The 18,256-nt window shown below is 46.1% G+C and overlaps 1 protein-coding gene across 1 annotated transcript in view; it reads left to right on the top strand.

The window, feature by feature from the left end:
• Positions 1-18,256, top strand: part of ASZ1 (ankyrin repeat, SAM and basic leucine zipper domain containing 1) — a 131,416-nt gene that overhangs the window by 81,619 nt on the left and 31,541 nt on the right. Inside the window, exons 7-9 of the mRNA XM_040413708.1 lie at positions 7,294-7,398; positions 8,920-8,933; positions 17,139-17,211. Coding sequence (XP_040269642.1) covers positions 7,294-7,398; positions 8,920-8,933; positions 17,139-17,211 — 192 coding nt within the window. The remainder of the gene's footprint in view (positions 1-7,293; positions 7,399-8,919; positions 8,934-17,138; positions 17,212-18,256) is intronic.

The raw sequence follows: 18,256 nt of genomic DNA, 5'->3' as shown, positions 1-18,256 counted from the left end.
CTCATAACGGGGGTCCCTGTTCTTGGCAAGCGCCTCCTGTTGGTTGGTAAGGAAAAGCAATTATATATGGCTGTTTCCATCCGCCTTGCTCTTTTTCATAGGTAGAGTACCTACACCTACTCCAGATGCTGAAGCCATTACTCCTGGCTGGCTCTATGGTGTTCCATGCGGCACTATTTCTCCCTTTCGGGCGAGATACACAGGCCGCCTTCAATTGCCTTGGCAATTGCACCTGTCTGTTCCCAGCCACTTTGCTCCTTTCATAGGTAGAGTACCTACACCATCTCCTGAGGCTGTAGCCGATACCTCTGGCTGGCTCTATGGTGTTCCATGCGGCACTATTTTTCCCTTCAAGGGCGGGATATACAGGCCGCCTTCAATTGCCGTTGCAATTGCTCCTGTCTGTCCCCAGACTTTTTATACTTTTTTTTTTTTTTTTGCTCCCTTTCATAGGTAGAGTACCTACACCATCTCCGATGCTGTAGCCAATACCCCTGGCGGGCTCTATTGTGTTCTATGCGGCAACATTTCTCCCTACGGGCGAGATATAGAGGCCACTTTCAATTGCCGTAGAATTGCCTCTGTCTGGTTCTAGTCGGCACCAAGCTGCCACCTTGGTCCCTTCATAGGTAGAGTACCTACACCATCTCCTGATGCTGTAGCTGTTGCTCCTGTGTGGCTTTATGGTGTACCATGTGGCATTTTCTCTCCCTTACCGGACGAGATATTGAGGCCTCCTCCAATTGCCGTGGTCATTGCACCTACCTCATCATAGTGTGCACCAAACAGCCATCTTACTCCCTTCATAGGTAGAGTTCCTGCACCGTCTCTGATGCTGCAGCCGTTACACCTGTCTGGCTCTATGGTGTACTATGCGGCCCTGTTTCCCTTTTTTTCAGGCGAAATAGAGGGCCTCCTTCAGTTGCCATTTCACCTACCTGATTGTAGTGTGCACCTGTCTTGTTCTTTGTGGTACCGTGCGGCCCTATTTTCCCCTTCCCGGGCGGAATATAGGTACCATTGCTAACGCGGTAGACGTTGCACCTCTCTGGTTCTAGGGTGCACCATGTGGCCACATTGCTCCGATCTTAAAGGTAGTACCTCTACCATCTCCAGATGCTGTACCCATTACACCTTTCTGGTCGTTTTCTGCACTACGCAGCCATATTTCTACTTTACAGGTTGAGTACCTGTACCCTCCAAATGCAGTAGCATTCCCAGATTCTGTGGCTATGTTTCCACTCTCCTTAGACATGCAGCCACTTTCCCTATATTTTAAGCGTGTGGTTGTATTACTCAAGGTGCTGGGCCCTATGGTGCAATCTGTGGCCCATACAGTTTCTGTATTACTGGGTGCTTTCTGCCCCCAGGTTCTAATCTGTGCTGCGGATGTTGGTTTCACCCTTTTGGTTCTTCCATACATCTCCACTCCGTTTCTGTCGTACTCAATGGTCTCCTTGTACTTCTCAGGGCACTGTCTACAACAGGCCATCCTGGTTCTGCATGTGCATGGTTTCCATATCTGGCAGGGGTGGGCCAGCCCAACCCCCACCTTGTCGGTCTAGTGCTACTTATTGTAGCTCCAGTATATGGCTGATCTGTTCTGATCTGGCGGGTGGTCCACATTCAACCATGCTCCCTACACCATGGCCAGGTGGTTGTTGGCCTTTGTGCTAGGGTTGCTCTTGCCATCTCTATAAGGTACTACGGTTTGCTGCGCTTCGCGTTACCCCATGTTATAGAGGAGTACTCGCGTTGTTTCCTATTACAGAGTGGCCCATTCCTGGTGGAGTACAGGGATCTCCACTGGATCTTCTACCTTGTTGGGGCACGTAGCTGGTGTGCATCGGCCGCTGCAGCAGTTTTCGGTCATCGCTGGATGTCCTCTGCCACATGGAATCCTTCTGGGGTCATCAGCATTTTTCATCACTGGACGTCCTCCCTGACGGGTCAGGGACAGGACCACTGAGCGCCACACACCTGCCTGGTAGGTAATTTTTCAGCTGGTTGCTCTGGCATCGGACAGGGTCCCGTAGTTCCTTCTGGGTCCAGGTGTTCTCTGTATTCCCTTATATTCTCTGCTTAGTTGTACTACATGACAGAGGGGCAGTCCCCTTGGACCTTGCCGTCGTTTGCACCTGTCAGGTACTTTCTCCCCCCTGGGAGTTTTCAGTACGCCGGTCGCGACTGGTTTCTACATTTCTGTGTAGTCTCACCCGGCTTTTTCATGGCGACTTCTGCATTCCTTATGCATATGGATGTCTGTCAATTTAGTGGTACATCCCGAGCTGCTGTACTTGTCCTCTCTGGGACAATGTATACAGTTTGCTAGTCACTGTTCTTGGAACGGGTAGTTGTCCATGGCCAATGTCCCTTCCCCTATGGTAGTTTCATCTCTCCTTTCCTGGATATTCTGGCTTGCGTTGTCTTCTGGTGGTTCAGCTCCTGGTTCCTTGTGAGCCCATCCCGGGTACTCCTTCTGGAGTCCCTGGTCCCCGTTTATTTGACCACTCAGGTTCTGCATGGCAATCGTTTTTTTGGGGGGATCGGGGCCTGGGTTGATTGTTCCCTTTATGGGTTCCAATAGCCTTGTGGTCTTCTTGGGATTCGTGTCTCTTTTCCCATCCTCCCACGTCAAGTACCTTGTATTGAGTGGTTTAGCACAACGGTTTGCAATTCCGCCGTATGGTCTCCTTCGGGAGGGACCTCCTCCTGTTGTAGAACCTTTCCTCCTTCGGCGGTTGGAGTACTCTCCTTCTACTTCCATGTCTTTCAGTCCAGTGTGTCCTGCTGAGATTTCCTGGGCCTGTATCTGGTTCCTTTTTTCCCCTGATGCTTCACATGCCCAGAGTTTCCTCTGGTCTTACGCTTCACAGTGATATCTTGTTTTCCGAGGCTCGGGCCTCATCTCCTGTTTTTGGGACGCAGGTCTTACTCTTTTTTCCTGGCTTTTACCTACAACCCCCTCCTTCTCCAAGGGTTGGCGGTTTCCTCTAGCAGCCTTGGGTTTTCGCCTTTTAAATAGGGCGCATAACTTCATCATCTGCCTTGCGGTGAGGGGAGACCTGCTCCCTTCACATGTGAGCCTTGCTACGGCTTCACTCACTCGTTTGGCTTACAGTACTTCCTTGTTTCCTTTCTCCCCTGGCCTGTCAGGGGTTGACCACAGGTTTTTTCGCTCTTTGGGTCTGTGACAATTTAGAGCGTTAGGTAGTCTCAACACGCGGTGCTGTCCTAATTTTTTCTCCAGCCCTTGGCTGAGCTCGGTGTTCCCTTTTGCCGCCTTCTTGCATTTGGGATTTTCTTCCAGGCATTTTTCCTGGGGTGCTGACAGTCTTCTCTGATTCTTCCTTGAGGCTTCTTCCTTGTTATGGAACCTCTTGCCCATTCCGTGTTTTCTACTGTTGGGTCACATGGTTCTCCTGCACCTGTATACCCAACCGGTGGCATGGCTGTTCTTTTCCCACCCTCGGGGACTGCTTTGGGACGTCCCATGGTGCTGTGTCCCCCAATGCCATGCACGAGAAAATTGGATTTTTTGTACTCACCGTAAAATCCTTTTCTCGTAGTAGGCATTGGGGGACACAGATCCCACCCTATGTTTTTACTTCCGATTTTCCGGGCTGGTCTCTTGATCTTTCCCGGTACGGGAGTTGTTGGTTCCTTGCTTTTTTTCTCTCTCCTACTGCTTTTTGTACAAACTGAATAGCCTTGTGCCTGTGGAGAGGGTATAGCCCAACGGGGAGGAGCCAACACTTTTTGTGTCTAGTGCCTCCTAGTGGTAGTTGGACATATACCCATGGTGCTGTGTCCCCCAATGCCTACTACGAGAAAAGGATTTTACGGTGAGTACAAAAAATCCAATTTTTAAGTTAGAAAAAGCACAAAACTATATAACGCCCGCCCCCCTGCTTCTCCGGCTATGTAACTGTGCCGCCTGCAGATGGCACTGCATTTTGTGCTGCCTGGTTCTCTTTCAAAAATAAAGAGCTATAGTTTGAAAAAATGACTTTTTAAAAACGTTTTGCAGTTTTCCCAAATAAAACTAAAAAAGTTTAAAAAAACATTATAAAACCCTATGTGTCACTTTTTAAAAAGTCTGCAAAATAATTTGGGTAGTCCAACAAATAAAGTTACAACTGTTAAGCCATCACTAGCTGATCGGCGGAGATCCAACACCCTGCACCTCCTCTCCTCCAATCAGCTGGTCTGCTTAGCTGCAGGAGCTCACTACTACAACGCTGCTCCATTGACTTCAATGCTGTAGTAGTGAGCTCTTACTGCTACAGTGTTGCTAGTGATGGCTCAGGATAGGCCATCACTTAAACCCTGGACAGCTCCTTTAAATGTCATTGGGATACCCCTTTGAATGAAACAGTTGCTTTGTTCAGGGGTACAAATTATTAGCGTGGGCCATTACTTGCAAGTCACAAATATCATGTCATAATGTCATTGCAAATTGAAATATATAAAAGCAGGTAAAACAGATTTCAGAGGCTCTACTGGCAGCAAATCACAGATAGGTGCTCTCTCCACAGTGGCAGTACCAATTGCCAGAAATGGGTATATTGTATAAAGACAGAGGGTGGAGGGCACTCAAATGGATGGGTGTATATATAAAAGGAGTCAGTAGTAATAGATATCCATAAATTTATTTAACATTGCACAGAATTGAGTGACTCAATCGTTGTGGTTGGTCACAATTATATCCTTCTATATTAAAAGGGTTAAAATTATTCACAGAATTAAACTTACACAGAGTTCTAAAAATTATTATGCGGATTGATAAGGTACCTACTAATGCAGGTGATCAGTCTGCATGTAGGCAATAAGACAGTGTACACTGTAATAGAAGTCAATAAAAGAAGTAAGATTTGCACTGGGTGCAGTTGGTGTTTGTCCCAAGGAGCGGTTATGGACAGGAGGATGAAAAAAGTCAGGTAGTCTTACCCCGTGTAGCCGGATTCCGAGTGGCTATTGTAGGGGAATACCTCTCTTAGGCAGCACTCCGATCCTGTGTATCGTCGGTGCGCACGTGTTCCTCGGCGTTCTCGAAGTCCTCGGCGTCCTCGGCGTGTTCCTCTGTAACCGGAAGTGACGGTGTAACCGGAAGTGACGATGTATTGGTCCGGTCAGCTGACTGTTGCGTCAGTAAGATGAAAAAATGAAGAATCGCCTATAATGTCTTTCTGTATGGGCGATCTTTGTTAGGTCCAGGATCCATGTACTATACCAAACGCGTTTCGGTGCACTCTTGCACCTTCATCTCCACTGATGAAGGTGCAAGAGTGCACCGAAACGCGTTTGGTATAGTACATGGATCCTGGACCTAACAAAGATCGCCCATACAGAAAGACATTATAGGCGATTCTTCATTTTTTCATCTTACTGACGCAACAGTCAGCTGACCGGACCAATACATCGTCACTTCCGGTTACACCGTCACTTCCGGTTACAGAGGAACACGCCGAGGACTTCGAGAACGCCGAGGAACACGTGCGCACCGACGATACACAGGATCGGAGTGCTGCCTAAGAGAGGTATTCCCCTACAATAGCCACTCGGAATCTGGCTACACGGGGTAAGACTACCTGACTTTTTTCATCCTCCTGTCCATAACCGCTCCTTGGGACAAACACCAACTGCACCCAGTGCAAATCTTACTTCTTTTATTGACTTCTATTACAGTGTACACTGTCTTATTGCCTACATGCAGACTGATCACCTGCATTAGTAGGTACCTTATCAATCCGCATAATAATTTTTAGAACTCTGTGTAAGTTTAATTCTGTGAATAATTTTAACCCTTTTAATATAGAAGGATATAATTGTGACCAACCACAACGATTGAGTCACTCAATTCTGTGCAATGTTAAATAAATTTATGGATATCTATTACTACTGACTCCTTTTATATATACACCCATCCATTTGAGTGCCCTCCACCCTCTGTCTTTATGCAAATTGAAATATATATTCTATTTTTCTGTCATTGGCAGTGTGCAAAGTTTTTTTGTTTTTCAATGAATAAATCTTAAAGATTATTGGGGTAATTTACTAAATCTGGAGTTTTAGACGCCAGTCTTAATACCCCTTTAGCTGGCGGTGGATCCTCCTGCTTATCAGAGGGGAAGAATGTCATTGTGTTCTCAGCTTCTCCTCTGCAAAGGAACACATATTCTGCAGAATCAGTGGGCAGGTATCCCTTCGCATCACTGGTAAGACTGAGCGGAGAGCTGAGAAACTTGTATGCCTGTCCATCTTAGGCGTTTCACTAAACTGGAAGCAATAATGGGTGTAATGCTTAAACAGTTGGTGGTGATCTAATAATTGTATCTCTAGAATTGGTTTGTGCAGTGCCAGGTTATTAATGAGCTGTCATCAATATCAGATTGGCGAGGATCCGACTCCCGGCACCCCCACAATTAGCGCTGCGTCCTCTTCACTGTATAACTGCATGTCGTCTCCCTTGTAGCGGCGGTGCAGTGTAATTACAGCTTCCTCTCCTATTGATTTGATGAACAGTTGTAATTGCACTGCTACAAGGGAGACAGCATGCAGCTAAACAGTGAAGAGGACTCTGCCCTCCAACGAGTCACTACTCCTCAGACCGCTGATCGGCTGCTGTCAGGTGTCGGACCACCACCGATCTTATAATGGTGACTTATCCTGAGGATAGGACATCAGTATTAGAGATGAGCGAATTTCATGTAAATTGAATGAATGTGAAATGAAATTCGTTCACGCTTCGTTTGGTGGTAAAAGCAGAATTCCGTTACCACGGACCATAACGCAATTCTATGGCGGAATGCCTTTAGAGGCATTCTATTATTCATTCTGTCATAATAGAAGTCTATGGCCTGCATAACGGATCCGTCCCGTTTCCGTTATGGAGGAGAGGACTCCCCTGCATAATAGAAACGAGACAGATTCGTTATGCAGGCCATAGACTTCCATTATGACGGAATGAATAACGGAATGCCTGTAAAGGCATTCCGTCATAGAATTGGCGTTATGGTCCGTGGTAAAGGAATCCATAACGCAATTCTGCTTTTACCACCAAACGAAGCGTGAGCAAATTTCTAAATATGAAATTCGCTCATCTCTAGTCAGTATCGTAGCACTGCACAAACCTTTTAAATACAAAATACGATTTTGTGAATTATTTAATGAACAGCATTTTGTGAGATAACCCCTTTTACACGTTTTTTATAACGTTAGTTGGCCTTGAGAGTTTTGTGCACAATTGAGAGTCCATGTTCTATCTGAATGATAACTCTTTCCTTTTTTAAGATTTTTAACATCCTTTCATTTTCTGGAAATCTAAGTAATGGAAAATTAAACTTGAGTAAAGAGGAGACGATGGGTAGATATCTGAGAGAACAACCCAAGACCTCAGTGAACATTAGGCAAGTGTTCTTATGTTCTTCTATGAAATCTACTGTAGAATGGCTTTTAGAAATGTGAAATGCAGCCATTATCTTACATTGTGAGGCCGCCTGCAGATTTTTCCATGGCAAATCTCATGGCAGATTTTACTGTAAATGTGCACTAAAACCTGTATCTATGCAGTTTTTGGTGATTTTAGTTTACTCCTTCTCTATTAGAGGGGTGAAATTGGCTGGGAATGTCCACAGAAAAACCGGCATAATGCCAATTTTAAAATCCTCAATATGTCAATTTCCAATCTCTACAGCCTGTGGATAAGGTGCTTTGATATCTTATCTACGTGGCTGGTTCTGTTTGAAAATGCACAGCAAATATGTTACATGTGCCATTTGTCTCTGCATCCGTTCCACCATTTTGCAGAACAGATGTGGACCCATTCATTTCAGTGGGGCTGACCGCATCAGTACTTCTGTTCCATGGCGCCACAAAAAGGCGAATAGGCATTTCTATCATAGGGCTGACTGTTCTGTTTTACAAAATGCGGAACACGCACGGCTGGATCTGCAATTTGCAGACCGCAAAAACGGATACGGTTATCTGAATGAACCCTTATTATGAGAACATGAAATGTTGGGTGCAACGAAGGTCACACAGTTCATACGTAGAAATCAGTGTAAGTTGTGGCTCCTCTGTTCTTCAGTTCTAAAATCACATTTGTCCTTTCTATTAACTTGTTTTCTATTTCTTTTAACAAAACATATATACTTTCCTAGAATTATTTTTATACTCTTATGACGTTAGAAAGGCTAGTGAGGCACAGTAGGAAATGGTGTGTATTTGACTTGACAGTAAAGTATATGCCTACCTCCACCATTAACATTCCACCTCTAGGTGGCAATAGTACTCTCTAAATATGGTACGTGTGATGCTGGTGCACAGTGTGATGTGTTACATGTATACTTCCTTGCTGTAATCTTATAGATTGCGTATGTGCTAGATGTATCCTACTTCTAGGTTCCTTAGAGTTCCTTTGGAATACAAGTTTAAAATAAAGTGTTCGCTGAGGGGGACTAGAAAAGTGTTGTAAGACATTGCAGAATAACAATTTGTTTTATACAACAGGTGATGATTTTTAATTTTCTAAATGTCAAAAAATGTGTGTATTCACAAAAAAAAAAGATGAAAACAGATATATAGTAGTGAAGAAATGAATATCAGTATGTGTATATGAATATCTCCAAAATAAATATATCAAATTAAATTGACACCCTGACAAGCAGTCAGTCTTATGACAAAAAAAATACATATCTTTCTTAAACTCATTCAAAAATGTAGAATTGGACAAAAATAGACTCTCACACCCAACTCACTCAAGTGCAACAGAGAGATATACAGTAGAGCAGGGTTTAGCAACCTCCGGCACGCCAGGTGTTGTGAAACTACATCTCCTATCATGCACACTTGCTTGGCTGCTCTCTGAACTCCCACAGAAGTGAAAGGAGCATGCTGGGAGTTGTAGTTTCACAACAGCTGGAGTGCCGAAGGTTGCTGATCCCTGTAATAGAGGGTGCACCTTGTTGAGTTAACAAAGAGCAAGATGACCCCAGTAAGTGGTCGGGCAAATAACCTTATATATTCACATTTTGCTGCTAGGGTAAAAAATACCCAGTTATCAATTTACTTTAATATTGTGTTCAAAAGTTTGTGAAGATTTAACCCCCTAGTGACCAGCCTGTTTTGGACCATACTGACCAAGCGTTTTTTTTTTTTTTTTTTTTTTTTTCATTGTATCCTTCCAAGAGCTATAACATTTTTATTTTTCCGTCTATGTAGCGGTATGAGAGCTTATTTTTTGCAGGACAAGTTGTAGTTTTTAATGGTGCCATTTTGGGGTGCACATAATTTACTGATTAAGTTTTATTAACTTTTCGGGATAGTTGAGAAAAAACAGCAATGCTCCCTTAAGTTTTTACATTATAATGACACAATAACTTTATTCTCTGGGTCAGTACGATTACAGCGATACCAAATACATAATTTTTTATGATTTACTACTTTTGCACAATAAAAACTCTAACTTTTTTTTCTTTTCAGAGTTTTGTATGCGTTTTCATTGGTATCATTTTGGGGTATATAACACTTTTGATAGCTTTTTATTCCATTTCTTTGGCAGCAACTAAGCAAAAAGCAAATCTGGCAATTTTTTTAAACTTTTTTTTAACCATTTAACCACAAGGGGACTATAGCAGGCAATCTTTTGATAGCTTCCAAAATACAATACACTATTCCTATAGTGCAGTGGTGGTGAACCTATGGCACGTGTGCCAGAGGGGCACTCAGAGCCCTCTCTGTGAGCACGTGCGCCGGGCCCGGTTGTAGAAAGACACTCTGCTGCGCTTCTGGCTCCACACTTCCCCCCCCTTCCCCGCAGTCTCAGCACGCGGTGGACTCCCATACAGTTTGGGACCCCCAAGTCAACGTAGGTAGGCCTCAGGACTGTATATAGATTCCATATTATGGAGGTCATCCATTGGAGGATGTATTTAAGGAGATGATGAGCTATGTATTATACTGTATAACACTGTATAACAAGGATATATGTATTATACTGCCATGTATATGGAATGCATTTACAGAGCAATGTAATACATAGATCATCATCGTGGCACAAAACGCTGTGTAGCCATTTTATGTTTGTGGGCTGGTGAGGTTTTTTGCAGCCCACTTTTAAGTCCTGTCCTGCCCATGTTCATGTATGAGTTGTTTTTTTTGTAAACTAAAACCTCAGTATTCAGGTTAAATTGCCGTGTTGGCACTTTGCAATAAATTTGTGGGTTTTGGGTTGCAGTTTGGGCACTTGCTTCTAAAAGGTTCACCATCACTGCTATAGTGCATTGTATTTTAATGTCAATGATGTACTGACATTGACCAGCAGACTGTGCCAGAGAGGCGCAGTCTGCTGGGGAACACTCAAGGCAGGCTTGGGGCTTATGCTAGGTCCTGGCCTGCATATACACTCATCGGCACCCCGCAATCTCACTTTTGCCATTTCCAATGGCATGTAAGAGATTATGCAGAAAAAGAGAGAGAGTTTGAGGGTTAACAGGGATCCAAATGGAACGGGTGTCCAGGGGACCCGAGGTAACTGGAGGCGCCAGGGGATGATTGAGGGGGGGGGGGGGGTGAGGGTGAGGGGGGGGGGGCGACCCTGCAGGAGAGTCCGCAGGTAAATGTAGATAAAAAAGGTGGCAGGGGGGTAGGGTGTGTGTACACTCCCAGTCCCTCTCCAAGTGGACCCTGGAAATAGCGCCAATCCAAATAACGGGTGATGGAAAAATGGGAGGTGGGGGGTAGGCTAGGTCACAGATGGTGGCAGGATGGGTTGTGGACATTAAAGGGCAATGTCCACAACCCATCCTGCCACCATCTGTGACCTAGCCTACCCCCCACCTCCCTTTTTTCCATCACCCGCTATTTGGATTGGTGCTATTTCCAGGGTCCACTTGGAGAGGAACTGGGAGTGTACACACACCCTACCCCCCTCACACCTTTTTTATGTAAGAGATTAAACAGCCTGGATCGGCGCTCCTGCAGGTACAAGCTCTTATAGCCAGAGCACAGCTCTCATTTGAGAGCCGAGCCCCCGCTGTCCGCTGCACAGGAGACCCGTGCAGTGCTTAGACTGGGCCGCTGTAAAAAAAAAGTTTGGCTGCCCAGCCTAAAATGCATATTGGTAGTCACTAATGGGTTAAAATAAACTTTTTGGTATTCCACTAAAAGCGGTTTTCCTCAGTCACCAATATCAGATTCTGCCAAAAGGTGATCAATGGGGGGGGGTCCAACTTTTTATGACACCTCCCAAGTACTCTGGTGCTGGAAGTCAGGGCTGGAATTCCACTGGTCTGTCCTTTTGTGTACTGATGGTTTTTGCAATGCTGTTCCCATTCACATGAACTCTGCGCAGGAGCCATAGCAGAACAGTTGATCGATGGTGGTGTGGAGTGTTAAACCCCTGACAATCAGATTTCGATGGCCTGTCCTGAGGATCGGCCATTGCTAGTAAAGTCCGGGAAAAACCCTTGAAAGTCAGTAAGAGATAATAAAAGCCAAGCTGTGCTTGCTCAGCTCTCTCTGTAACTTCAGTGGTCACCTGTGAAAGTAAGCTGGATAGCTTGGACAACTCTGGAGTATACGTGAATCTAGAGGGTTGGCATCATTTCTCTTCTAAGGATTTTTTGAGAAAGTACTGCCATTCGTATGATTGATATTTATATTGTGTGTGTGTGTATGTATATATATATATATATATATATATATGTATGTGTGTATATATATATATATATATATATATATGTGTACACATACACTTTACTACTCACAAAAAGTTAGGGATATTTGGCTTGTGGGTGAAATTTCAGGATGAACCTAAAATGCACTCAAACCTTTACAGGAGAACTTAATGTGCTCTTCTCTAAACTTTTGAATGCACATGTCCAATTGTTCAATGTTTCAGTACTTTTTACAAAACTTGCTGTTGCTCTAACAAGGAGCTTAACGGCAAAATTCACAACAGGTGTTTGATACGTGAACAGGGGAGGGCTGGCAGCCTTAGTCCTGGGGGGCAAATCCAGTCAAGTGGCCCATTTTTAGCCCCGCCCATTATTAGAAGCCCCTCCTACATATAATAGGCCACTCCCAACACACACTGTACAGCTGACATTCTATAGTTGCGGCCTGTCTCTACACATCATACGGAGAGGGGAGGGTCTGTCCTGGCTGCACTGCCTGCTTATACAACAAGCTACAGCCAGGAAGCTCCTCCGCTCTCCTCCCTCCCAGATCCTGCTCAAGGCCTGTGGTTCCCCCCCAACATCTGCCACCCGCCCGTGGCCTGCTGCCCCCTTTCGTCGTCCTCACCCAGCTCTGAATCCTCCTTCTGCAAATGGCAGGGGGAGGAGCCAGAGCATCTCCTCTCCTACATAGGGCCCCCTACCTCTTACATCCAGTGATGTCACCTTTGTTGTAGACGTTCTCTTTCCTCATCTTCTCCATTCAGACCAGACTGCCATGATGATTTTTCTGCCATCTCCCGTCTCTGCAGAGATTGAGAAACAGACATTAGTTTCCTGCCACCCCCAATACTATACTGCAGAAACAGTACCCCTGGGAATACTACTACCACACAGATAGTGCCCCCTTAAACAATTATTGGCATACAGTGCTCTAAAAAATAACTGCGCTCAGACACTAATAGTATAAAGATAATGTCCCCCAAAAATAATTGTGCTAAGCTGATACTATGCCAGGGTGCCCCCAAAGTAACAGTGCCCCCAAAGTAACAGTGCCCCCGAAAATCCCACCAATAGAAATAATTCTCTGCCAGAGCACACTTAGTAGTAATAATGCCCCTATAGTGCCCTAGTAATCATGTTCCTCATAGCCCCCCAGTAGTAGTAAAGCTCCCCATAATACCTCCTAGTAGTACTAATTTTCCCTATAATATGACAGTACATGAAATACCCCCGCTTAGTGCCTGCAGTTGAGCTAATGTCCCCATAATGTATGCCAGTATAAAATACCCCTATATAGTGCCCCAGTAAATGCACTCATACTGCTCCTCTCCCCCTTCCCCATAGTGTCCCCCATAATATGCCAGTAAAAAAATGCCCCTTAGTGCCCCCAGCAGATGCCCCTATAGTGCTCCTCTCCCCCACAATGTGCCAGTAAAAAAATTCCCCTTCTTAGTGCCACCATATGCCCCAATAGTGCCCCCAAATAATGCCCCATAGTGCCGCTCTCCCCTATAGTGCCTGCCATAATGTGCCAGTAAAAAATGCCCCCTTAGTGCTACCAAATGCCATAGTGCCCCCCATAATGTTCCAATACAAAAGGCCCCTTTAGAGCCCCCACTTCCCCATAGTGCCCCCAAATAATGCCCCTATAGTAACACCAGATGCCCCATAGTGCTGCTCTCCCCTATAGTGCCCCCCAGAATGTGCCAATAATAAAAAAAAAAGCCCCTTTAGAGCCCCTAGATACCCCCATAGTGCTCCTCTCCCCCATGGGGCCCCCCATAATGTGCCAGCAAGAAATGCCCCCATAGTGCCAGCTCCTCCAATAGTGCCAGCTCCCCCCATAGTGCCAGCTCCCCCCCCATAGTGCCAGCTCCCCCCCCATAGTGCCAGCTCCCCCCCCATAGTGCCAGCTCCCCCCCCATAGTGCCAGCTCCCCCCCCATAGTGCCAGCTCCCCCATAGTGCCAGCTCCCCCATAGTGCCAGCTCCCCCATAGTGCTAGCTCCCCCATAGTGCTAGCTCCCCCATAGTGCCAGCCCCCCATAGTGCCAGCCCCCCATAGTGCCAGCCCCCCATAGTGCCAGCCCCCCCATAGTGCCAGCTCCCCCCATAGTGCCAGCCCCCCCATAGTTCCAGCTCCCCCTATAGTGCCCCCCCCATAATGCTAGCTCCCCCATAGTGCCAGCTCCCCCATAGTGCCAGATCCCCCCCTATAGTGCCAGATCCCCCTATAGTGCAAGCCCCCCCCCCCCCCATAGTGCCAGATCCCCCCCAAAGTGCCAGCTCCCCCAAAGTGCCAAATCCCCCCCATAGTGCCAGCCCCCCTATAGTGCCAGCTCCCCCTATAGTGCAAGCCCCCCCCATAGTGCCAGATCCCCCCCCCCATAGTGCCAGATCCCCCTATAGTGCAAGCCCCCCTATAGTGCCAGATCCCCCACATAGTGCCAGATCCCCCTATAGTGCAAGCCCCCCTATAGTGCCAGATCCCCCACATAGTGCCAGATCCCCCCCCATAGTGCCAGATCCCCCCCCCATAGTGCCAGATCCCCCCCCCATAGTGCCAGATCCCCCCCCCCCATAGTGCCAGATCCCCCCCCCATAGTGCCAGATCCCCCCCATAGTGCCAGCTCCCCCCCATAGTGCCAGCTCCCCCCCATAGTGCCAGCTCCCCCCCATAGTGCCAGATCTCCCCCTATAGTGCCAGATCCCCCCCCATAGTGCCAGCCCCCCTATAGTGCCAGCCCCCCTATAGTGCCAGATCCCCCCCATAGTGCTAGATCCCCCCCCATAGTGCCAGCCCCCCCTATAGTGCAAGCCCCCCTATAGTGCCAGATCCCCCCCCCATAGTGCCAGACCCCCCCCATAGTGCTAGCTCCCCCAAAGTGCCAGATCCCCCCCATAGTGCCAAATCCCCCCCCATAGTGCCAGATCCCCCCTATAATGCCAGATCCCCCCCCTATAATGCCAGATCCCCCCCATAATGCCAGATCCCCCCCATAGTGCCAGCCCACCCCCATAGTGCCAGCCCCCCCTATAGTGCCAGACCCCCCCCCCCCCCCATAGTGCCAGCCCCCCGCAAAGAAGAAAAAAAAACACTAATACTTACCTCCATCAGCAGCGATGCAAGCCTCTTCTGGCCTGTGTCCCTGCTGTGTGCTGCCGGGCTCAGGCGTCGCGATGATAATGACGTCATCGCTCTGCCTGAGCCGGCCTCTGATAGGCTGCAGGCATTAGTGCCTGCGGCCTATCAGAAGAACAGGGGAGGGACACGCCTCTCCCTCCCCTGCCCCACAGCACACACACAGCACGGCCGCAATGACATCCAGGGCCGCGCCGCCTGTGGTGATGATCGGCGGTGCGGCCCTGAAGAAAAATAAAAAATAAAAAAAAATAAAATTATTTTTTTTTAAGACGGGCGGCCCAGCGGCCGTTTATTTAGGGCGGCCTGGGGGGCAATTGCCTCCCTGCCCCCCGGCCCAGCCCGCCCCTGTACGTGAATCGCCCAATAAATTTCTTGGTTCAATTAGAATTGGCATTTAAACAGTCCTCCTCATCACTTTGATATCATGAGACCAAGACAACACCTAACAATTGATCAACAGTACCTCACCATTGCTAGGCTTCAAGCAGGATGTTCTCAGAAGGAAGTGACCACTGAGCTTAGAGTGTCACAGAGCGTCATCAGCAGGTTGCAACAGAGAACAGAGAGACTGGAAGAGTCACAGAAAGGCATAGAAGTAACCGTCCCTTGGCCACATCCCACACTGATACATTGTGAACAATGCCCTGGGGAAGCGGATGATGAATGCCACACAACTCCAGGCACAATTAAGGGAGGTGAAAGGCACCCAAGTGTAACGTCAGACCATTCAAAACCGTATACATCAGCGTAGTCTGCGTACTAGACGGCCTGCAAGGGTACCTGACCACACCACCAGGCACAGGCAAGGCGTCAGTCGATTTCACGCTGTGCAGAAATGATGGCCACCAACGATGTTTAAGACATCAAGGAGAGCGCTATGCCACTTTTCTCCAGACAAGTCTTTGGTAGTGGTGGTGTTACAGTGTGGGTAGGTGTGTCTAATCAATACAGAACTGCCCTACACTTTGTGAAAGGTACAATGACAAGCCCATACTACTTGAATAACCTCAATAATCCAGTGATTGTGCCTCTGCATGAACAACACGGGCCTAATTTCATCTTCATGGACGACAATGCACCAGCTCAACGAGGTCACATCATTAGGGAACAGCTGCTGGAGACTGGGGTACCTCAAATGGGGTGGACTGCACTTTCTCCACACCTGAATCCTATAGGATCAGCTGAGTCGCCAGAACTTTGACACTTCAAGAAGTGTGGGATGCCATGTCTTAGCAGACAAGAAGTCGACTTGTGAACAGCATGAAACGTTGTTGTCAGGCTGTAATTGATGCTCAAGGCCATTGAGACAATGACATTTTTGTGGGGGTATACCCACTAGTGTTGTTGGCTTTTGTTTCAATAAGTTGTTTGAGATGAGGAAATCACCATTGCATGCTTCTACTTAAAAGCCTTACTTTCATGATATAATATCACTGTAGCATGAACTTTTTACATTTTCCATAAATTTCACTTGAAAGCCAAATATCCCTAACTTTTTGTGAGTAGTGTATGTTTGATGGTTTCCCCAACATACTCTACATGAGACGGCAGAGATATTTCAACAGATACACTACAAGTTAAGATATATATATAAAATCTCTTATTGAAAAATAAGTTATAAAATCACACTTGAATACTGTCCGCATCCTAAACAACGTGCCAAACCATAATGTTTTGAAGAATTGCGTGCAGCTGAAATAAGACTGCCCACATCCTTCTTTACCAATTGGTCACTGATATTGATCACTTGATAAAGGAGGAAATTTAAACTTCTCTACCTCTGGATAAAACTGGCCTCATGTTTATTTGATCTTCGCTTTGGGACTTGCCCTGATTTTGTAATAGCCCACATTCATTGTTTAGCAAAGGGTGGAGGTATCCCCTACATAGTTTGAATGTGAACTTGGGAAAGTTCTCAACAGCTTGGGGGTGAGCACTGCTGATATACAATGAACTGTTCTGGTCAGTGGGTTTATTGCGCAAATCAAACGTAAATGATGACAGTGTCTCACACAGTGTGCGTTACATACTCTTGTCTGATGCCTGAGCCTTTCAGTAGACTAGGTATTGTACTGGCTATGTCACTCCATCTGTTGGCTGCATATTCCTCCAACAGCCTTGCCATAGCAGCTTGAAACTGGTGGGCAGTCACATCACTCTGGTAAAATTGAAGCCAATGTTATTGCTAGAAAAGATATTGGACTACTTTGCCTTAATAATGATTTTTCACATGCTTTTGTTGTTACTTAAACTGCATTTCCACTTCTTTATGTGAATTTTAATAAGCAATCAATGCTATTTATCTGGTTTTAGTTACTCGGCCTCCACTGATCTAGAACTGTTTTTGCATGGCGTGGGCTTGGAGCACCTGGCAGAATTACTGAAGGTAAATATATTTGCTTAAAAGATCGCAATACAAAATGTACAAAAATAAATATTCCATCTCTTCCTCCTTCAGTCCTCCTCCTCGCCTTTCATCCTGTTTTGTCTCTTGTTACAAATAATACAGAGAAATATATAAAGGATAGTTCAGTGTCCCTGGAGATCAGCCACTTCAACAATTGTTGGCTGAACCTGCTGTTTGTGACGGGATCGGCCGACAATCTACTATGTATGGGGAGCTCCAAACTCTCCCCCAACAGATGATGGGGAAGAGAAGGATCGGGAATATTGAATTTGAATATCCAATCCTTTTGTTCTAAAGGAACATAAGCTGCTACCAGAGGTGTCCAGCAGCTATTTTCTCCTCTCGCCCAATTGTAAACACATACGTGCTTGACCGAGCATTTTATGTGTATGGTGAAGTCGAGAGATATAGCTGTAGCCTTGCAACTGTTGAAGGGATTGTGGACACCTTTGGACAGTTGACTGGAGTAGGAGCCTACTTCTCATGCCCTGCCTTCAGTACATCAATAGATTGTTAGTTCATTATCCAGGCAGTAATGGAGCAGAAGATGAGACACAGTGTTCTGTGCAGGATTTCAACAAGACTGTTACTTTGCAGGCTTTCTTCCTGTTTCTGAAACAGTGTGGGGCAAGATTATATCTCATTTTCTTTTATCATTCAATCTAGGTTTAGTGTTTAATTTTTAAAAATGATGTGATCACTTAGGCCAAAATATTAGTTTTAATGTAAAATATTTCACCATTAAAATCCACAAAATGCTGAGTAACTTTGGAAGTACTGTAAATGTACTTAGGCCAGGTTCACACCACGTCTTTTTACTGTACTTGCACTAAGGTACCATTTAAAAGGTTGTGCAAAATGATCCTGTTGCTGTAGACTTCTATTTTATTGAACAGAGGATCCGTCTGGGTCCTGATCTTCATCAAGACAGAAAAAAGCCTACATCATTCTTGTATCTTTATACATCCAATTTTCACAGCAAATTTAACCACTTCACATCTGGGCCATTTGCCCCCCTTCCTGA

The sequence above is a fragment of the Bufo bufo genome, chromosome 1 (assembly GCF_905171765.1).
Source record: "Bufo bufo chromosome 1, aBufBuf1.1, whole genome shotgun sequence".
NCBI lineage: Eukaryota > Metazoa > Chordata > Amphibia > Anura > Bufonidae > Bufo > Bufo bufo.
This window is presented reverse-complemented; position numbering and strand designations above follow the sequence as displayed.